Genomic DNA, 24,204 nt, shown 5'->3' on the forward strand with positions numbered 1-24,204 from the left:
AAAGTAGTATAAAAAATGTTTTTGGAGTGGATAAGGGGTTACTTAGTATTGTCCTTTAGAGTTTGGTTAATTCTTACTTAGAATTATAATTCACCTACATGGTTTTGTATGAAATTTTTCACAATAAATATTCTAACTATATAAAATGTTTAAAATAACATTCAAAACTGGACTTTTATTTTTAAATATCATATGAAATAGTAATATGTCACACTGTTTTTATCAATTCTTTATTTAGGTAACAAGTTGGTTATGTTCACTGCATTGTATGAAACATCACAATATCATACTGGAAAGGTACTATCAGTACAGGGTTGGATCAGAGTGGACAGTTTGAACAACAAACCATTTTGCATTCTTCATTCCCTAGCTTTTAACAACCCCCCAAACCCAGTCAAGGGACAAACAGCTTTTAACATTATCATGTAAAGCACTTCAACTTACAAGGCTAAAATCTAAAGAATAAATAAAATATGTTGTGGCAATAATTCCTTTTTAGACCAAAAATCAGGTGCACAATAAATCAAATGATCAAGAAAGCTGTATTCAAATGTGTGGCTCTCCAGAAACAGCTTCAGGAAAATGTTACAGAAAATACCATGAATTCCATTTCACACAGGACCAGATGATGACTCATTTTAACTACACACAAGGGCAATTACATCCTGCTGAAACACAATTTAAACAGATAGAAAATGTTTACAAAGCATCCACAACATGTAAACCATGTACAAATGGATACATTCATTGCTTCTCCTACCCCAATAGCTTCTTTTAGATAAATATTTCACTCTTCATGTTCAGCATTAACTGGCTACATGCAAAACTCAAAAGAATTCAAGGATTCAAGGTTATTGTAAAAATAGAATTAAACTAATAATCTTCAAGTACCTTATGTGACAGCCACTCCGTACCGTGCCCAATGTTATAAAATGAAAGGTTACTGAACCCATGAAAATATCTCTGTAATATTTCCTTAGATCTAAAATAGATAATTTTAAATGTATTTATAGTCATTTCAGTGATATTCTGAGCTTTTAAAATAACGTAAACAATTAAAAATTATACCAAATTACACAAAACTTGTTGTATCTTAAAAGCTGAAAAATTAAAACTATAGAAACCCACATGTAAAACAAAAATCACAATTTACATTATAAAGGCAAATCTCATTTAAAAAAATTTGCAGCAGTGAGATGTCAAAGCAAATTATAAATAGCCATAAATTAATCCATTTGGTTTCAAGAGGTTTTTCTAGTGAGAGTTGAAGGATGTGGTAGGTACATGCATAAAATTTGTAAAGGTTTATAATATTATTGCCAAATACACTTTATCTTGAAGCAGGCAACATTACAATTTGGACATTATTGGAGAACCCAGTTTGGTAATACAGGTAAAATTGGAAAAAAATTAAATAACAATTAATAATAAATATAAATCCTACAGTAAATTGCTCAAATGAAATTTTAAGTCACAGAGCTGCAAAAGGCTTCCAACTTGGTGAACTGAAAAAAGGAACATCTCATACAATTCTTTACTCTTACATGCTTATATGTTGTGTGTCTCGTTTAAAAAAAAAAAAAACACATAATGTATCTTCAGAGTACAGCTAACTATATTCCCATGCACCTCAGGCATATTCGTTATTTGTGGTGAAATAACTCCATTGGTTTCTAGGGTCAAAAGTTCAATATAGATGTAACCAGTATGCCTGAGGTTGGCAAAAAATACTGTAGTACAGGCAATGCTACAAGTGGCAATTACCAGAAAACACAAATATGAACAAATGATGGGAAATGCTAATGATTTTCTGCTCATATCACAAAACGCTGGGAATCCACAAGAATATTTTTTCCCTTGTACTGAAGAAAATTGTGATTAAAAGTTTTTTTCCCCCAATTTTCAGAATCAAAAGCATTTTAGAAGGCTTATAAGGCTACCATGGGTCTTCTAGATCTCCAGCACCCTACAGGAAGAGAAAAGGAAGAATATTATTATTATTTACCTACACCACTTCCAGGTTGGATTGAACTTCAAAAGAAAACAAAATTAGATGAACAAGTTACCTTCCTTTCTTTGTTTGAAAAGGTAATTTTTACATAGAGGTGTGTGTACTGTTTATTGTGTGTATACACACATGGATCTACCTAACAGATAGATAACTGGTTGGGTTTTTTCTCCCCTTTCCACCAAATGCCTTCCTCTTTCTCAAACCACTTAAAAATATTCTGGCATTGGAAAAATAGATCAAAAAAACAACAGCTACATCCGAAGATTCCAAAGTTTCAACTGTACCTTAAGCAACTTTAGACATATGATAAATATAAAACATGAAAAAGATAAGTTAAAATGTTCTACATACACAAAATAATTGTTTTTAAAAATACTTTCCCATGTGACTGAGTCATCTGTATTTTAAAAATTCATTTTAGCAAAAGTGAAACTCATATGTGCCACTATTTAAAATATCTTATAATTCTTGCATTTATATCTGATGAATACTTATAGCAAAACTCACAGTCTTACAATCTTTAAAAAGCTCATCACGGCAATTTTCTGACATGTCTACATGTGTCCATACTGTCCAAAGATTAATATTTTGTATCACAAAAAGGGGATAAAAAACAGAATAGATTTACTTTGAGTAAGCAAGACTTCTCAAAAATTTTTTCCTTTTAATTAATGAAAACCGCACCTAGCCAAAGTTTTCTAAATTTTATATACATACAAATGAAATTCGAATGAGTATTTTTCCAATATACCAAACCTGGTTGTTTTCAAAAAATTAATTTAAAAATAAGTACAACATGCATAGGTTATTCCACATCACATGCTTTATTTGGACTTAAACACTTATAATTTCATTCTAAACACTTGGTTGACATACATTTTGATGTATGTAGTTAGGCTATACAGAATATACAAACCAAAGCTGTATGAATAATACATAGGTTTTTCAAAAATTATGTCTCATAAAGAATACAGAGAAAGGAAAAATAACCACACATCCAGTACCTCAGAACTACTAAAAAATAAAACTACAGAGATGTAAAATATAAACAAGTCAAAGAACACACAAATTATCATCCTTGAAAAAAGAAATTACAGGCCAGCATCTGCCATTCTTTGAAGAACTAAAATTACTAAAGAAAACATAAATTTATTACAAAGCTAACTATGAGTGTACTAATACGTGAAGCAGTATAATTCTACATTAACAAGTTCTTCCACAACGTAAAGTAATCTTGCTAATTGGTAATCTCTAATCCTATCGAGTATGAATTTAACTACTGACTTTAATAACTGGTAGCCTCATTTCTGGCATACAATATGAAATGACATATAATTTTATTAAATTCAAAGTACTCTAAATAGCCAATTTTAAACTATCTGATAAAGATGTATGCAAACGCCTTCTTAAAAAACAAGGCTATATGACTATAATAAAACTAGTTTACCAAGATTCAAATAACAAAACGGTTATATAAATGCATACATTATACTTCCTAAGTAAAAACCATCAAATCAAAGATCACAAAAATATTACCACAAAGTAAAGTCATAGTTTTTCACCACTCATCTTTGTCCCTGCATCTTCAGTACAGCTGTCTAATTCAGCAAGATCACTTTTTGATTCGGTATGGCTTTCCTGCATTGTCACTGGGTTTCCAGCATCACTGTTCGAAGAAGTAGCTGTAGCAGCTTGTTCAGCAGGGTTTTCTTCTCCCTCTACTTTAGCTAGCCTGTAACTAGTCAGCATCTCCTCCAGAAGTTGTCGGTAGTTTCCCCTATGATTAATTCTCATTTGCCTGAGAGCTTCCACCAATTTCCCCTGTGATCCACTTTCCTCTGCTTCATCGGAGGCCTTTTTTTAAGATTCAAGACCCCAGTGTCAGTAGACAAACTAGGATATCACATGTATTTCATAACATATCACAGCAAAACACTCATTTCTCTACCATGAGTAATATAGTCTAAGAACGAGAACATTTCGTTAAATAAGTATCAAGTGTTACTTGTGTCAATTAACAAAATTTCCAATTGAAATATCTCAAGTAATTTTTAGCAAATGATCATGAACTAGTTTATGTTTTATTTCACATCGATATTTGAAGCTTAATCTGAAATTTACTTGGCTATTAAAATTCAACACCAACACAAGCATCTCCTAAAACTGACTTACTTAATTAAAAAAACAATAATTGGATATAATTATTTAGTACAAAAGGAAATTAGTGTTTAAAGCAATAGGAAAGGACAGAAAAGCAAGCCATTAGATTCTTCATTTCTGCTAAATGACAGGAAGGAGAGGAGATACAAAATGTAAAATTATATAAATTTAAACTAGATTTTGCGGGAATTGTAAAGCTTCTGTGGATAAAATTTCTATTTACTTTTTGTCTTTAAATATTTTACTAAAAACATCTCTAGATTAAAATAGTCATTTTAATCATTATAATAAGATATGAATAGTAAACTACTCAATTCTTTTATATTTTATTGAATTTTGTAAAACCTACAGGTTTCTACAATAGTAGCTACTTAATCTTGTTTACAGAACAAGCTCTAATATCCAAGCTGATCATACTGATATGCTGACAGACTAAAAGCAAGTCAACCTTGTAATATGTGACTCCTGATGTGATGCGTTAGGGAGTACAAAGTTATGTCCTGTGTTCTTGCCGAAAATGTTTAATATGACTCTAATAAAGCTAAGTCCCAATTTACAGGAAAACAGGGAATCACGTGAAAGGGCACCACAAGGAAACAATCATATGATCCAGAATGTAGGACATCCTATAAAAAGCTGGCTTAGACTCTTCATGTTCAGTGTTAATGGGAAAAAAAATTGGGAGCTTCATTAAAGGCTTGCTTAATGTGCTTGATTGGTAACAACTGGACTAGACCATGTAACAATTATAACAGTCATTCTATGGGCAACTGGGAAAATTTGGACTCAATATTAGATAATATTAAACTTATTATCAATTTTCTTAGGTATAATAATAATGTTATGGTTATGTATACAGAAAAATGTCCTCATTCTCAAGAGCTGCATGCCAAAATATTTACAGCTAAAATATTATATCTGCAATTTGCTGTCAAAGGTTCAGTCCAAAAAAAAAAGTCATCTACGTATACATAGAGAGAGAGAAAGCAAATACGGTAAAATGTTAAAACATGAGTCTAGGTAGAAGGTGTACAGGTGTTCACTTTATTATTTCAATTTTTCTATATATTTGGAAGTTTTCATCATAAAGTGTTGGGAAAATAAAATACAAAAAGTTTACTGATATAGATGATCTGTTACAAACTCTTAACCATCTTTGGAGGCTGTTACTCTATAATTCTACAACAAAGATAATACTACTATAACCACATAATAAATGGCAATGTTTATTAGAAAAATCAGAGCACTGGAATTTTTCTTTTAAATCGCCCCTGTGGCAAAAAGCAAGAGGTGATACTGTGTATAACATATGTTTTATGTGTAGGTATATGTGTGTTCTGTCCATATTTTTTAGGATATTATTATGTAAAATGTCTGGGAAGAAAGGAAATACAGCAATATAAAAATGATAATAATGGGTAGTGAAGTTTCAGAAGCTTTATTTTTCTTTGAATTCTCCAATTTTCTACATCAAGCATATTAACTATCAAACTAACTTTTTTTAATTTGCAAAATTTATTGTGTGGAGAGAACATAATAAAGTGTGCTCTCTGTTAAGATTTTTCTCTTTCTTCCCCCCTTACCTTTCCTTCTGCACTAAATAAATGTTATTTCCCTAAATAAAGTTTCTCATTTGAATCTACTCAGGAAAGGTTAAGATGGAACAATGAGATAAATGCTTGCTAGTCGTAAACCTTATCAGTCTTTAATCAGGTCTACCAAAAGGAAATTTTCTATTTGAGAGTATATCACAAAGAACTTTTAATGAAGGGCATAAGACTCCTCTCTGCCCTCCAAATAAAAACCCCTCAAACCAACAACTCCCTTTGACAACTCCCTAGGACACAAACAAAATCTGCTTCAAGTGGACAGTTACACATAGAGAGCTCAACCTTGGTTTTACATCAGAATCACCTGTAGAATTTTCAAAATTATACAGATGCCAAAGCTCCATCCCATGATATTCATATTCAGTGGGTTGGGGTGATTTTCTTAAAGCCTGATAGGTGATTCTGATACACGGCAAAGGTTGAGAACCACTGATAAACTGTCTTACTTCTTTGAGCTTATTGATACGGTTGGATCAAAGGTTGTTGTATTTGGATGTATGTCACTCTCCATCTGACACATTTATTATTACAGTAATCATCTGTTTCTGTGAATTGCTGTAATAGTGGTAGTTGGGGAGAGAAAAGTAGTTGCTTTATAAAAAACACATTAAAACCCAAACTGTAAATTAAGTAGGGATGGATTTACAATGGCCAATTGAAAAGAATTTGAGTTAATGACCACATTTAAGTCATTTTATATTATAGCAAATTACAGTTTCTTTCTGTGCTAGATAGACAATGGATGGGTGAAACCTCTTCCCCAGCCATTTCATTTGATTCCTCAAAATAATGTTATACAACTCTCTCATGGATTCTCATTAATATCAGAAAAGGAATCTATTGTTTAGCTGCACCTTCTTTACCTGAATTCACACACAAAGCACATCACGTTTATAGATTTACCACAGCAATTAATTCCACCTTGCAACTGTTCACAAGTCTCTCCAAATCTCTGTAAAATCTCTGAGATAAAGATAATTTCGATTCCTTTCTGTATCCTCCCTACCACCTAGAGAAGGAAAATTAATGCCTGTGGCTAAGAACTTTATATACATAATCTCATTTAATCCTTACAGGTACCCTACGTAATAGATACTGCAACTCTAGTTTTTATAAGTGAAGAAACTAAGGCTCAGAAAGATTTAAGTTATTTGTCAGGGTAACAATGCTAGTAAGTGACAGAACTCAGATTTCTGTACAGGTGTAATTAACATCAATGTCCCTCTGAATGTTCTTTTGAATACACTATGGTAACAGTTTTTGCATACTAAGTGCCTCATATAAATAGACACTTACTAAATAAATATTGGTTAAAATTATTGTAGAACTGGACCACAAATTATTTCATATTGAAGTCTATAATGCATTTCCTTGTCACAGAAAAATTAATAAAATTATAGGACAAAAAAATCATATTAGATGGGATGGTTTAAATTACTCTGCAAAATAAATTTAAGGCAATTACAGAAATGGGAATTTAGGACTTTTCCCTCAGATTTTGTTTTTAAGGTTTTACTGTCATCTAGACTTACACAGCTTGAGAATCAAATTTCTCATTATGAAAACACTGCCTTACACCAAATAAGACACAGGAATATGGATACATCAAGCAGAGGGCAAAGAGAAGGGGGGAAAAATTTTTTTAAATGGAATTTAACTAGCTAATATTTATTTGCAGCAATTTTTAAAAAATAGTTGTCATTAGTGAAATTCTTCAAATGATTAGCTAAAACAGTGGAGAGAAAGTGAAGAATGCTAGTATATTTACTATGTTTTTTGGAGTCCCATGCCCTGCTTATCAGGTTAAAAATAATTTTTAGAAGATTCTCAAATATGACTTCATGAGATACAATTAACAGTGACTAATAAAGAATCTAATAAATTATGTTATCTTCAAGGATCATGTAAACTTCAATCAATCTGAAATAATTTTAAAAAGTCACTTAAATGGTCAAGACCACATAGCTTCAAGAAGTGGTATGTCAAATGACACCTTAAAAAATAGTGACTAGGGCTTCCCTGGTGGCGCAGTGGTTGAGAGTCCGCCTGCCGATGCAGGGGACACAGGTTCGTGCCCCAGTCCGGGAAGATCCCACATGCCACGGAGCGGCTGGGCCCGTGAGCCATGGCTGCTGAGCCTGCGCCTCGGGAGCCTGTGCTCCGCAACGGGAGAGGCCACAACAGTGAGAGGCCCGCGTACCACAAAAAAAAAAAAAAAAAAAAAAAAAGAATAAAAAAAAAATAGTGACTAAAATTAGTGCATTTTCAAACAGTGTAGGTAGGTCTTCTCCATAAAAATGCTTTGACAAGTGAAAAAGTAAACAAGAAACAATTTACAAAAAACCTAGTATTCACAAAATCCTAAAACTGTGATATAAAAATATAATTGATCTATTTGAAATAAAATTAAAAAGAAGACTGTATATAAAACTTAATAATGTGAAAACAGAACAGGGAGATTTTGGGGGGCTTTTGTCCTGTCTTCCCTCCCCTTCTCAAAATCCAAATGCCTTAAAATGTTTTTTTAGTTAGAATAAAAATGAGTATTTAAATGAAAATTAACTAATAAGACACTGGGCTTCACTACTTAGTCTCAACAAGTTTATAAAATATTCCTCATCAAAAAACAGAGTATTTTAAGACTATTAAACATGAGATTCACTAAAGAACGGGAAATGATTTTTCTTGCACAACAGACAGAGGTGGGGGTACAGACACATATGTAATCTCTAAATATCTTAGAAAGGCTGCATGGAAAGGTGTAAAGGGAATAGTTTTTGGAGTCATTCTGAGTTAGATTCAAATTCTGGCTACTCGATTTATCTAGCTTTGCAACCTGGGCAAGCTACTCTGCACCAATTCTTAGTCTTCTCTGTAAGAGAAGGGTGTTGAGGAGATTACCTATAACTAATATTTAGATATAGATATATAGATATGACTTAGCACAAGTAGGAGTTGGGTAAATACAAGTTCCCCCTTTATCATTGGAAAATCATCAACTTACATAGCTACCTGATCAGTGGTATACTGATTCAAAAGCATCTTAAGTCTCCATTGAGGGAAGAAGTGAACCTTTTGGCATGGAAAATATAAAGCTCAAAAAATAAACTTTCCTTCTAATTAGTAACCTCATATTATTTTTTAAAATACATGACTTAAAGATAGTCTTAGCCATATATACACTACCAAATGTAAAATAGATAGCTAGTGGGAAGCAGCTGCATAGCACAGGGACATCACCTAGGTGCTTTGTGACCACCTAGAGGGGTGGAATAGGGAGAGTGGGAGGGAGGCTCAAGAAGGAGGGGATATAGGGATATATGGGTACATACAGGTGATTCACTTTGTTATACAGAAGAAGCTACCACAATACTGTAAAGCAATTACATTCCAATAAAAATGTAAAAAAAAAAAAAAGATAGTCTTGCAAACTACTAGAAAGAAAGAAACAGAAATATTTCTAACTTAACTAGTATTTATTGAGCTCTCAGTGTATGTCAGGTGAGAGAGCTCAGCACTGCTGTAGGTGCTGTGATATAGCCATAAACAAATCAGATGAAGTCCCAGATCCCAAGGAATTTAAATTCTAGTAATAAAACCAGACTAGCATTTTTTTAGATAAACAAGGACTTACTGTATAGCATAGGGAACTATATTCAATATCTTATAATACCCTATAACGGAAAAGAATCTGAAAAAGAATATATATATGTAAATACATAAACAAAACAGAAAACTGTGTATCACTTTGCTGTACACCTAAAACTAACCCAACACTGTAAATCAACTATTCTTCAATTAAAAACAAGCTAACTAGCATTTTAAAAGAAGGGCAGTCGGGGGGGGGGGGGATTCCAGAGCCCTACCTTATATAACAACTTAAAGCAAAATGCAGTTTTACTTTTTCTGATCCTCTGGGTGATTATTCTTTTGGGAGTCACAGACTCCTCTGAGGAACTAATGAAAACCACAGACTTACTCTAAATCATTAAATAATGTGTATGCACACACATAAATACATTTGCAAAAACTTTTGGGGGATTCACGAACCCCTTTATTAAGAATTCATGCTTAACTCTTTTCTACAGATTTTGATTTTAAAGCTGGGAAAATATCAGTATTGCTTATATTAAGAAGACTGAACATATTCCAGAAAGTTGAACTAAAATACAAAAATTTAGTAAAGCAACTTAAGAAGAGTCCCCTAAATAATGAACTTTCTGAATATATTTTAAATGATTTACGTTGACTTATATCCAACTGAGCTTTTAAAAATACTTTTATTAATCAAAAGTTTTTTTAATATAAGAAAAATGAATAAATCCCTATTTCTAATGGTACTACTTATAGGCATTCACAGCAGAACAATTCTATCTTGGACATAAAGTAGACATTTTAGGAATCTAAATAATCTCTGATTTACTCTGATGAGCATTCATTTTTTTAAAAATATCTGAATAAAAAATTATTTGTTATTTAAAAAAAAACACCTCCCAACTCTCTCCTCCTCTGTATTTCTACCATACCTCTGTCTTTCCCATTCTGCAAGTTAACTACATCAGCCCCTGCCACTGTGTACTTCCTGGCAGCATCTTCCGCATGGCACGGATCTAACCAAGCTGAGAAGCATTTATGGAGCACTTCTGTGTCTAACTCACTGCTATCGTAGGTAAAGTTAAGAGCTAAGAATTTAATCAAACCTCTATAAGTTCTTCAGTTTTCTGTTTCTTTTGTACTTTTTAGTACATTTCTTCTACTTGTGATTATGGTTCAACATTTTTCTAAGGTTGTGATTATTCTGAAAGGGTAAAGTAATGTTTCCCAAAATAGGATTCTGGGCTGCAAAAGTGAGTTTTTACAGTAAACAAGGAAGTTTCTCTAATCCACACATCTATCTACTAATGATGAGTTTATACTTATCATCTCTGTGATCATTTCACAACTACTTGACTTCCAGCATCTCTTTAATCTAATATTGCATATGTTTCTAACAGATTAAAATACCAGATACTCCTTTGAGTCTGTCATTCTTATGCTGCAAACACAGGGTGGCTCTACACTCTAAAATACAAAGTTCAAAAGGTGTGTCCAGTCTCTTCACAAATACTTCTGGCATCCTGAATTCTTATTTTTCACCATAGCAATTCTCTGCTCTAGCCAAAACGATGTCCTCTCTTTCAAAGATAGCTTAAACTTTGTTCTTGCCTTGACCATCCATGTGAACTATCATCATCCTCCTTTACTTTCTGCCATTCAAACCATTCTTCAAAACCAATCTTTTCTCTGAAAATCTGACTTCCCAAGCAATTACTGTACAATTCACATGGCAATTAATCACATTCTATATTTTGTCATTTCTTTTTATCCTTTAGTAAATGATGTGAAACCCTTTTATTAATTAATTTGTATGTTTATATCTACACTGCCAGGTGCATTGAGAGTAGGGATGGGGGACCATGCCTTGTTTCATAGTCTCCTCCCATATCAATTCATTACACGGTGGATTGTCAGTGTTTAGTCTTAGAAAGCTTATATATAAAGGTGATTAACTATACATCCCCTTAATTTATAGTCATATAATAATGGTCTTTAAGGCCAGTTTTATATCCTGAGCATCTCTTCTGAGTTTCATGGTTCTGTTGCCTATTTATTCACTGTTTATATAGCTACTATGTAAAATAAGTATTTTCTATTTTTTAAAAAAGTTTAAAATTCATCCTTGGTAGATGTTAAACAGAAATTCTGGGTTACAAACTTTTTTTTTTTGGAGTAAAAGCTGCCAATGTTCTTGAGAGACCAAGAAATCCAGCAAGTATATTATGAAATAATTTTTTCAGATTACACACTGGGGTTGCATTTTCAAACACATGAGGGAACAGGAGTACTTACATGGCTAATAATGAATCAATAACTATTTGAGGTCTCATTTCCTCCAAACCTGGTGATGGGTGCTGTGTGGAACCTATAATCTAGCTGAAGAGGTAAGACTCTCTTTACTCTACCTCCCAATTACTACCATCTTTTTAGTTGTATCAACATCCTATCCTCACTTGTTTGGTTTAGGGTTCTTCAAATGCATCACATGACATATCTTTATTTTTAATTTCCACATCTTTGTATACAATTCTTAATACTTTAAGGGACGTGCCACAAAAGAGTCTCAGAATCACTGCTCCAGGCCAAGGTATAAATTCTGTTATTAGCAATATATAGTATCATTTATTCAACTAACTAAAATGCATTAATTATAAAAATTACCCTTTTTATCAGTATAACTTTTATTGTTAAGAAAAAAGAAATTATATGATATTGCTGTACAATAATGAACCCTGGAAAACATGCAATTGAGATGATACATAATTTCTACCAGTGGCTGATGTCTCTCTCAAGACCTGCCAAGAGGAGCTAGAGACTTGGAGGGTGAGTCTATTTCTTCTTAACAAGTCATTACTATGTTTGGCTCCCTTAAATCTCTGAAGCATACATGTTAAAATTAAGTTGTTCATTTTTAGATGCCCAAAAACTTGAAAACTCATAATCTGTCTCTGATTGAAAACTCATAACTTGTCTATGAGAAGACAGTTAGTTGAATTACTGACTTTGAAATTTAGGGCAGTTTTTTTAAAAAGGACACTGTTTTGCCTGCTCGTACTAGTATTAAAATAAAACAAAAAACTTACACAGGAGCAGCTGATCAGTATTTCTAAGGAAGGTAAAGGGACAAAGAGTTTTGCTCTGATGAAGCACAGCAGGATACAACAAAATGGTTATCCCAGTTCAACAGATATACCCACAGCACAACAAGAATGTTAAAAATGAATTATCCTCAGGTGTTCAACTGGGCACAAAGGGGCACTGAAAGGTAAAGGTCTACTCTTTAAAATAATAACATCACTATTGCCAACTTCCAGTGATGCTAACAGCCTGCTGGAGGAGAAATTGACATATTTAAAAGCACATTCTTTGTTTGCCTCAAAATTAATATTTAAGGGAGAAAGAGAAGGAAAGGCAGACATACAGGGAAGAAGTAAGTACAGCCCACACAAAAAGGTATTTGATGCCCATTAAATGAAAACAAACCTATCTACAAAACAGAACTTTATCTCTACCTTCCACTTCAATATATTTCCTTTAATTTTAACTGACTCCTTAAAACGAAAAGCAGTCATAATTTCCAGTATTTGTATTATAAAATTATTTAAAATACTTAAGAAATAAAATAAAGCTTACCCCATCACTTTCTCTATGTGGATTCAGCCTACTATAAACAGCTTCAATAACATTGCGCCTAAAAAGAAATATGCTTTAGTTTTATTAAATTACATACAGTTGTTAAGCTTCTGAGTATTTTAAATAATACTTCATATCTTAACTACACTCAAAAATTAATTGCTTCATTAAATACCTGCCAAGAACATAATATCTGCATTTCACTCAGAACTTGATCCTGCACAATCCATTTGTTCTCATTTACCAAGGAAAGAAGGACCTTCATCCTCAAACAGTATAATAAATAATGCCTTGAAAAGAAAATCTCTTCTCGATGAAATTTTAGAGTTCTTCTCTAGTATAAGAACTATCAACCCATTTCATCTTTAGATAATTGATGTACTTCTTACCAAAAATTATTTAATTACTAACTATAAATGAAGTCAAAATTTGTTCTTTTTCTTCTACTTACTTGCCGGCAAGACCTCCCCCAGGAGGCAAATTCGGGATATTTTCTGCAGACAAGATGCGCATGACATGGGCAAGATCAGGCATTCCTTCCTCACCAGACTTCTCCATAATTTCTGTAGGTTTTTAAAAAGAGTTCCTAAATTAATGTGATAACTCAGAATTCACACAGTGAAACAAGAGGTACTATTTGGTAGTACCTATTTTAAAATATAAAATGCAAATATTACCTTACTATCACAGCACAAGGAACAAAAAAAGTAAGATAAAAAGTTATTTGCATATATATACTCATTTTAGCATTATTCATAAAAGCAGAAACTGGAACAAATTAAATGTCCAATAAAAGGACAGTTAAGAAAATTTTGGTTATAGCCACTGAGTGAAATGGTTTATAATCAGTAAAAATGATCCCTATGAGCACAGCACAGCCACATGGAAAAACACTTTTGATCTATTATTTTATGTAAAAATATAAAAGTTATTAATGCTATAATTACAGGAAAACAAAAGCAATGGAAAGATAAGGACTATAAGAAGGGGAAAATTAAAAACTGTTTTATAGGTTTTTTGATACTTAGTTGTGTTCCACAATTTATTTAAAACAGAAAAGGAAAATAAATCTCAGAACTTGCTAATACTTAGAACAAAATAAAACATTTCCATGTTTCACTTATATTTACAATTTATGGAAAACAGATTTTTAAAGCATGATCATTTTGGCCAGTATTCAGACATAAAATCCTCAAAAATCAGACAACAGCAAACTTACTTTTAAGACAACAAAAAAGCAGAGTCCTAAGCAGCCCTCAAGATGCAAACTCCAAACTGTTTCCCATGTGTCCCTCACAGGGACTTCACTGTGACCTTGATTTTCACTGCTCCCATTCAACTCTGCTCCGACTCCTACCTGTATCTCCAAAGGTGCTATTCAAAGAAACCTTCTAGATTTTCACATATACTTCCTCCCTTGGTTTGCAACACTTTTTACATCAATCCAACCAGCCTCTTTGTATGGTTAAAGTGTATTTATACTTCAGGTTTCAACTTTATGTGTCACTTTCTCAAATTCTTCTCTGACCCACACCTGGCATAGGTGTATTGCTAGATACTCCAACTGTACATGATATTTACTAGATCACGGACCGCAAGCCTCATGAAGGCAGGACTGTAATTTTTCTATGTTACACTTGTATCTCTACAGTGCAGGGTTTCTCAGCCTCAGCACTACTGATGTTTTTGACAATTTTTTGTTGTGAAGGCTGTCCTATGCATTGCAGAATGTTAAGCAATATCCTGGCCTCACTCACTGGACGCTAGTGGTACCCTCTCAGTCTGAGACCAAAAGTGTCTCCAGACATTGCCACATGTCTCATGAGGGACAAAATCCATCCTCCTCCCCACACCGGCCACTGAGAACCACTGCAGTCTAGCACTTCACCAGCCAATTTTCACAACCCACTGGTGCCCCTGCAGTCCAGTCCTCCACCATCATCTGCCACCTGCTTTAATGCATGATTCCTAATTGGTCTCTTGGCTTCCTCTCTTGTCCACTCTTTACAATCTCTTCTTCACATGGCAACTGAGAGAGATCCTTCTAAAAGTCAGATCAAGGGACTTTCCTGGTGGCACCGTGGTTAAGAATCAGCCTGCCAATGCAGGGGACACGGGTTCGACCCCTGGTCTGGGAAGATCCCACATGCTGGGAAGCACCTATGCCCATGCGCCACAACTACTGAGCCTGCGCTCTAGAGCCCGCGAGCCACAACTACTGAGCCCGCATGCCACAACTACTGAAGCCTGCGCACCTAGAGCCCATGCTCTGCCCCAAGAGAAGCCACTGCAATGAGAAGCACATGCACTGCAACGAAGAACAGCCCCCCGCATTCCACTAGAGAAAGCCTGCACACAGCAACGAAGACCCAATGCAGCCAAAAATAAATAAATAAATAAAATAAATTTATATTAAAAAAAGGTCAGATCACGTCACTCTCGCACTCTTCCAGTGACTTCCCAGCACCATTTGAATGAAGTCCAAAGACCTCATTTTAGTCTGCAGAGCCCTACATGATCTGCTTCTTAGCAATCTCTCTTCATCTTTCACTTTTCCACCAGCTCATTCTCATCTAGCCACACACTCTAAGCATATTCCCTCCTCAGTCCTTGTTGCTCCCTTTGCTGGAATGTTCCTCCCCAGATAGCCACTCTCTTCCATATATAGGTATCTGCTCAAATGTTTTTCCTCAGAGAACTGCCTAACCAATATTCCTTGTTACTGTCTGCTTACTGTTGTTTTTCTTCTATTAAAAAAAAAAAAGGTCTCTACTACATTATAAACTCCATGAGATCAAGAATGTATTTGTTTTGTTTTCTGCTGCATTCCCAGTAACACACATGCTCAGGGACAGCTGAAGAAATGAATACATGTAGAAGGTATTCACCAAATATCTAATCAATTTAGGTTAAAGGCTATTCCCTGTTTAACATTATACCTCCCCTCTGCATTCCCAATAAAAACACATACAAAGACTTGCCAATACACAGAATGATTTCACCTCAAAATTTTAATGTCAGATTACATGATCTAAAACCCTAATAGAAATATAATGCTCTTGAACAACGCTACCTTATAAAAAAGAAGTTAGGTACCAAGGCATATTGATTTGTAGTGGCTGCTTTTTCAATGATTTTTAAGTGTTTTTTGATTGAATGATTAATAATCAAGTATCTACCATAGCCCCCAAGACCATATCATATTATTACATATCTGTCATCTTTGCCATATAACATATATTTTGAAACTTTAAAACTATACAGAAGAAAATTAATATTAAATGTTAACCCACATTGAGCTGAACTGACCACACATTTAAGAAATTAAAATTTAGGGGGCTTCCCTGGTGACACATTGGTTAAGAATCCACCTGCCAATGCAGGGGACATGGGTTCGAGCCCTGGTCCGGAAAGATCCCACATGCCGCGGAGCAAGTGAGCCCGTGCGCCACAACTACTGAGCTGCGCTCTAGAGCCCGCATGCCACAACTATTGAAGCCTGCGCACCTAGAGCCCATGCTCTGCAACAAGAGAAACCACTGCAATGAGAAGCTTGCGTGCTGCAACGAAGACCCAATGCATCCATAAATGAATGAATGAATGAATAAACAAACAAATAAACAGAAGAGATTAAAATTTAGCTGTTATAGAAGAGTTTATAAAACCTACAGTTTGCTGAGGACTTAGGCACTGTACCAGGTACTTAAAGTTATCTCATTTATTATTAAAACAAACTGTATGGTTGGTGTTTTTACCTTTAGTTCACAATAAAGAAACTGGAGCCTTAAGAGATTAGGCAAGTTGGTTGAGTCATATAACTAGTAATTGACCAAATTTTAGAGTTCTTCCCCAAATGAAAACTATTTAGTTTCTTCTTTGTGAATGAAGAAATAGGACAATAAGAAAATTCAATAGATAGCTAGTGGGAAGCAGCTGCATAGCACAGGGAGATCAGCTAGGTGCTTTGTGACCACCTAGAGGGGTGGGATAGGGAGGGTGGGAGGGAGGGAGATGCAAGAGGGAAGAAATATGTGAACATATGTATATGTATAACTGATTCACTTTGTTATAAAGCAGAAACTAACACACCATTGTAAAGCAATTATACTCCAATAAAGATGTTTAAAAAAAAAAAAAGAAAGAAAATTCTTCTTGCTTTCTGGTAAATTTGAGCCAGCAATCCCCCACCCAAATACACTAGACCTTTTAGAAAACGTGTATTATTAAAAACTCCTATAAACAGCTCCTCTTAATAATTATGATATTATCAACAGGAATAAGAGTGCCTCTGACATTGTCTTCAAAGTGTTCCCACGTTTCTTATCTTTCCATTACCCTGAAAACAGAACTCACTGACAATTCAGAGCTGAAGAAATTGCAGACCAACAAAAACAAAACCTTTATGCACCTTTGTTTATGGTGTGTGGCTAGATAGCTGTAAAGCTAGAAAAGATACATCTGTCCCCGCTCTCTAAATCTGCAAGAGAAGGTAGTTTTCCTTTGGTAATTACACATTTGAAATTGCAAATTTTTGCATTTCAAAACTATTACCAATTACTATAGCTACTGTTCATCTAAAACATGACTCGTAATAGGACAAATCTGACAAGCTGACTACAACATAATCATTAATTATATCATTCAAGTGTACTATTAAAAAATAGTAATAATCAAGCCATAACAGTGTTAGGAAAAAATATAGGTCAATATCTAACACTGAACTCTGCTCAATATTATGTAACAACCTAAATGGGAAAAGAATTTGAAAAAGAATAGATACATGCACATGTGTAACTGAATCACTTTGCTGTAAACCTGAAACTATCACAACATTGTTAATCAACTATACTCCAATATAAAATAAAAAGTTAAAAATATATAAAACAAAATTTTACATTTTGTTCAAAAAAAAAAATGTAACCCTGAATTGAGGAAAGAACTTTGTTAAGAATGATATCAAGGCAAAATAAATAAATAAAACTGACATAATATAACTTCATAAAAAGTAATTTTATATCTAAAAAGCAGCACATATAAAATCAAAATGAAGTATTAAGTTGGAGATCCTGTCACAGACTCTAACATGTATTCTCTATCAGGGTAACCACTAAATGAATATTTAAAAGGATGTATAACTGATAAGCAAATGCAGGGATGAAATGGAATGGAAAATACTGATTAACCCAAAAGGGACGGAAGGAGAAAAAGGGAAAAAGAACAGATGGAACATATGTAAACAAGTAAGATAACAGATTTAAACCCAAACAAATTAGCAAATTATGTTGAAGATAAAGAGACTAGGTTTTCCTCTCCCTCATTCCTGAATAATAATTTATTTTTAGTCCAAAAGCTGCAGGAAATTTTAAAAGAACTATTTGATAAACAAGGAATAATAATCTTCCTTTCCTTCTAAATAATAATAAAAAAAAAGCATCTGTCTTACCTTCCACCCGTGATTCCAAGTACTTATCCAACTCTGAGTCTTTTCTCATTGCTTCATCTGAGACCTTGGGGGCATTTGAAAAGCAAACTAGTACAATACTCATGTTATCTCGACTTCCCTGTATATTAAAAAAAAGAAAAAGAAAAATTATACTTCAATAGTCTACCAACTTTCTATTATTTACTTCAAAACAGATTTAATTACAATAAGCAATTACTTATTTAATCATCTAGAATGTACACCTTCAACACATTCATTTTCATTCCAAAGAACTATTTGAAGCACACCCTGAAGAAACAAGGACTCCAGGTATGCATAGATCATAATTATTTTATGACTTTTGATTCCGTGTACCTTTTCTTATCCACCACCATTCCACAACCTGAGAAATGAAGATATCTTCACATATATTAAATCTTCTAAAAACTTTGTTTCCCACTCAAGATTGCATATTCCCAAAGTGACTTAAGCCCCAAATGCATCCTCCCAAAGAAATATACATTATTTTCCTAGCTAATTAACCTGCATCAGAGCAGTGCTACTGAAACTCTATTGAACTGACTTGGCTGAAAATTGTTGATCATTAGGATACCCAAGACACTAAAATGAACAAGCAGAGAAGAAAAGTTAAACTGGAAACTCTTCTGAGGGTACACTATCAAACAATCAAACTGAGATACACTGTAGTCAGATGTAATAACTTTTGAAGAAATGACATCAGACTGTTACACAGAATTACAGTGTAAGGATTTGTAGAGAGTAGCTAAAACTGCTAATTTAAGGACAAATTTTACTGCTGCCTTTTTAATCACACCATCACAAAAGGAAAAGGAAACAATATATAGTACTCTATTACCGTGAGACTATAAGCAATAAATTTAAAACATTTTCTCACTAGTTTTCTTATAGGTATATTACTTTTATTGAGTTTTTTTTTAGAACAGAATGAAACTGTTCTTGGAATAGTGATTTTTTTTAACTCCTTTTTTTTTTTTTTGCGGTACGTGGGCCTCTCACTGCTGGGGCCTCTCCCGTTGTGGAGCACAGGCTCCGGACGCAGGCTCAGCGGCCATGACTCATGGGCCCAGCTGCTCTGTGGCATGTGGGATCTTCCTGGACTGGGGCACGAACCCGTGTCCCCTGCATCGGCAGGCGGACTCTCAACCACTGTGCCACCAGGGAAGCCCATTAACTCCCTTTTTAAAATTTTATTCACCACTCTAAGAAACTAAGTCAATGGCGGTGGGATTTGCCAACCCAAGTGAAAACAGCCAAGGTCACACCCATGCTAGTCTAGTCTTTTCAGTCATCATGGCCAGAATCTAGGCAGGCATTGTTTGGTTAAGACTTGCCATCTTTTTGGGACCCACATGACATAGCCAAAGATAGGCCGGTCTTGAAAAACTTCTGCCACAATCTCCTAAAACTCAGTGGAGCAAAGTTTGAAGGCACTAAAGGCTGGGTCTTAAGAAGGCTTCAAAAAGAATAACCCTCTGCACAGAATTCTGATGCTTTAGTAGAAAGAATCATGATGAGTATATAACCCAGTTCTCAATATCTGGAAAAAGAATTAGGATTTCCAAATTGGCCCAAAAGAATTTTACTCCTTAATGAAACCCACCAAAACTTGCATAATGACTTAATATGAGAAATACTACACTGGCTATATGAAAAAAAAAAAAAAAAAAAAAAAATATATATATATATATATATATATATATATATGAAGATATACACACACATATCCCACATATAAACCCTATGGTTCCAAACAGCAATACATTCCACAGGAATCAGGATTTACCATATAAATTCAGGTCAGGCAAAATCTTTATACCACAGATATTCAAGAATCAAGCATCACTTGAATACCAATGATTATTTTTTAAAGCAATTTCATGAATAAACAGAATTCACACCTTACATTTTTAGAAATCCAGTTTCTTCTAACCATTCTCTATTTTGTTAACAACAGCATGATTGTTTAGCCATTCCTAATCAATCAATCTATCTATATAGTTTCCATTAGATTTTTATAAGTTATAAAACATACATCTTATCATTTGGAAAATTAACTAAAAGATAGTTTCAAGAAGTTTAAGTACCCAAAGATATTTAAAGGAAATAATTTAGATGTTAGGTGTTAACCTTGGCACATGTGATTTCAATGATGGTGTTTCTATTTCTACATAAAGAGGATTTTCCCCTAAACACAAAGTATGAGTGTGTTTCAGTAATTTTTATACAGCAATTGAAAGAGATACTTCCCTTTATGCCTCTTCAGTTTTCTAGAGATAAATCATCCTTGCATATTCAGTATAAATTTTCTGCAAATTCCAGAACTGAAATGTCATTCAAAAAAAAAAATCAAGTTGAACAACTAAGGCAATTAGCCAGATGTTTAAAACTAATTATTTCAGCCCCTTTTCATTTTTTAATTTTGACAATAGCACAGCAGTAGTATTCTAAGGAATGAGAGCTTTAATAGACAGTTATAGATCAAAGTAGCCAGTGCCCCTGCTATAAGTAAGGGTATCTAAAATTAATCATTAAATAATTTGATGCTGTTAGCTTTAAAGATGAATGCTGCATGGTTACAAAGAAGTGTTCTGGATCAAGTCTTTACACAGCATATGAAATAGGTTGTGAACAGAATCTCTAACACTACCAAAGTTAGTAAATGAGTATCTGATAAGTGAACCATAAATATTCCTCATTTTTTAAATCAAATTTTTTAACCTGCAGCTCACTGCAGTTATCTCATTTACACAGAGCTCAAAAACCAGCCAAACTTAAGGAATAGCCCAAATTTTCAGCCATCCATGAAAGATGCATCCTATCATCACTTCCTTTCAAGAATACTCAATTCTCCCACCATTTCTTTATTGCTTGAACCTCTATTTCCCTTCATACAAATCTACCTCCGTTTCATAACCATCATCAATAGAACTAAAATTTATTGAGGACTGTAAACCAGATACTGTTCATGCACTTGCCAAAAGCTTTACTCTCAGCAACTCCATGAAGAAGATATTATTACCTCTATTTTATAAGATGAACAAACCCAGGCTTTGCACTAAGTGGCAGAGCATAATTCAAATCCCAGCTGTCTGGTTCTAATACCAAACCCGTGGTTCTAAACAGTGTGCCAAGAAGCCCCAGGATGCCACAGTGCACTCAGAGATATTTTAAATGCGGGGGGGGAAGGGGACGACACAGTGATACTCAACATCTTTGGACACCTCACAAACTAGCTCAAGGTAGTTCACACTTTTAACATTAGACAGCACTATATTCCTCTCAATGACATCCTATTTTTCCAAAGCTGGGGTTCTGGGAGTTACTGTGATTAAAAAGCAAGTCCTCATAAAAGTCAATGTGATACAGGAAACAAGTGTGACAGTGCCTAATGATTCCAAGGTTTGAGAAGTTGTGCATTGTCCAACAGGTGCACACATGTCATCAGTATGTAACTGTAGTTTTTAAAAGAATGAAATAAAACATTTTTTCAATGTATGAGTATTATTTGTTAATTATTTTGTATACTCATTAAGTTTGGCTCTAACTACTTAATACTCATAACTATTAGGTATTAATACGGCTAAGTAGCACTGTAAAAAAACTTACTGAGATACTCAAGACACCATCAACAAAGAAAGTTGGGGGATTTCTACACTACATATACTGTATTTTTACATCCTTCTCTTCCATACTTCAAAAAACCCAGCCACACCCCACTCTAATATTATCTATGTCTACTTTTAAAGTAGCATTATTTATGATCATATTTTCTGAAAACTATAATGGAAAAACTCCTGAGTTCAGGGCTAAACAATTATTTTGGGGGTATACAATTTAAGTACATTTTCCATGTTTTATCAATAATTTGGATTGATATTGCCTTTGGAAAATGTTATTAATTTCCCCTAACTTAATCCAACTATCAGGTATTATATCTCATGTTTCAAAATAAATAAGCTTCTAATAGGTGATATATAAATTGAATTAAGGGAAATCAAATTGTTATTTTTAAAAAATAACTTAAAGGAATATTGACTTTTATGATTTAAGAAAAACAAAGCAGGTGGCAAAGTAACATGCATAACATGATCCATTTCTGTAAAAAGCAAAAAACAAAAAAAGGAAAGAAGAGGCCCTGAACCAAGATGGCGGAGTAGAAGGACGTGCTCTCACTCCTTCTTGCGAGAACACCAGAATCACAACTAGCTGCTGGACAATCATCAACAGGAAGATACTGGAACTCACCAAAAAAGATACCCCACATCCAAAGACAAAGGAAAAGCCACAGTGAGATGGTAGGAAGGGCGCAACACAGTAAAATCAAATCGCACAACCGCTGGGTGGGTGACTCACAGACTGGAGAACACTTATACCACAGAAGTCCACCCACTGGAGTGAAGGTTCTGAGCCCCACGTCAGGCTTTCCAACCTGGGGGTCTGGCAACAGGAAGAGGAATTCCTAGAGAATCAGACTTCGAAGGCTAGTGGGATTTGATTGCAGGACATCAACAGGACTGGGGAAAACAGAGACTCCACTCTTGGAGGGCACACACAAAGTAGTTTGTGCATCGAGACCCAGTGGAAGGAGCAGTGACCCCAGGGGAGACTGAACCAGATCTACCTGCTAGTGTTGCTGGGTCTCCTGCAGAGGCGGGGGTGGCTGTGGCTCACTGTGGGGACAAGGACACTGCCAGCAGAAGTTCTGGGAAGTACTCCTGGATGTGAGCCCTCCCAGAGTCAGTCATTAGCCCCACCAAAGAGCCCAGGTAGGCTCCAGTGTTGGGTTGCCTCCGGCCAAACAACCAACATGGAGGCAACCCAGCTCCACCCAACAGCAGTCAAACAGATGAAAGTTTTACTGAGCTCTGCCCACCAGAGCAACAGTCAGCTCTACCCACCACCAGTCCCTCCCATCAGGAAACATGTACAAGCCTCTTAGATAGCCTCATCCACCAGAGGGCAGACAGCAGAAGCAAGAAGAACTACAATCCTGCAGCGTGTGGAACAAAAACCACATTCACAGAAAGATAGACAAGATGAAAAGACAGAGGGCTAAGTACCAGATGAAGGAACAAGATAAAACCCCAGAAAAACAACTAAATGAAGTGGAGATAGGCAATCTTCCAGAAAAAGAATTCAGAAAAATGATAGTGAAGATGATCCAGGAAAAAGAATGCAGGCAAAGATTGAGAAGATGCAAGAAATGTTTAACAAAGACCTAGAAGAATTAAAGAACAAACAGAGATGAAGAATACCATAACCGAAATGAAAACTACACTAGAAGGAATCAATAGCCGAATAACTGAGGCAGAAGAACGGATAAGTGACCTGGAAGACAGAATGGTGGAATTCACTGCTGCAGAACAGAATAAAAGAAAAAAGAATGAAAAGAAATGAAGACAGCCTAAGAGACCACTGGAACAACATTAAACGCAACAACATTTGCATTATAGGGGTCCCAGAAGGAGAAGAGAGAGAGAAAGGACCAGAGAAAATATTTGAAGGGATTATAATTGAAAACTTCCCTAACATGGGAAAGGAAATAGCCACGCAAGTCCACGAAACGCAGAGAGTCCCATACAGGATAAACCCAAGGAGAAACATGCTGACATAGTAATCAAACTGGCAAAAATTAAAGGCAAAGAAAAATTATTGAAAGCAGCAAGGGAAAAAGGACAAATAACATACAAGGGAACTCCCATAAGGTTAACAGCTGATTTCTCAGCAGA

At 34.6% G+C, this 24,204-nt stretch overlaps 1 protein-coding gene across 4 annotated transcripts in view; it reads right to left on the minus strand.

Moving 5' to 3' along the window:
• PPM1B (protein phosphatase, Mg2+/Mn2+ dependent 1B) overlaps positions 1-24,204 on the minus strand; it is a 91,362-nt gene that overhangs the window by 10,688 nt on the left and 56,470 nt on the right. For 2 of the 4 annotated variants that reach the window (XM_033838633.2, XM_033838630.2), the window contains exons 3-6: positions 18,455-18,572; positions 13,463-13,574; positions 13,012-13,069; positions 2,813-3,865 (exon numbers count right to left, since the gene is read on the minus strand). In XM_033838633.2, coding sequence (XP_033694524.1) covers positions 3,560-3,865; positions 13,012-13,069; positions 13,463-13,574; positions 18,455-18,572 — 594 coding nt within the window. In that variant the 3' untranslated portion in view covers positions 2,813-3,559. Of the gene's footprint in view, positions 1-211; positions 1,967-2,812; positions 3,866-13,011; positions 13,070-13,462; positions 13,575-18,454; positions 18,573-24,204 lie in introns of those variants that run through there. The other 2 variants (XM_033838632.2, XM_033838631.2) reach the window with 2 other exon arrangements.

This window comes from Tursiops truncatus, chromosome 14 (genome assembly GCF_011762595.2).
Source record: "Tursiops truncatus isolate mTurTru1 chromosome 14, mTurTru1.mat.Y, whole genome shotgun sequence".
Taxonomy (NCBI): Eukaryota; Metazoa; Chordata; class Mammalia; order Artiodactyla; family Delphinidae; genus Tursiops; species Tursiops truncatus.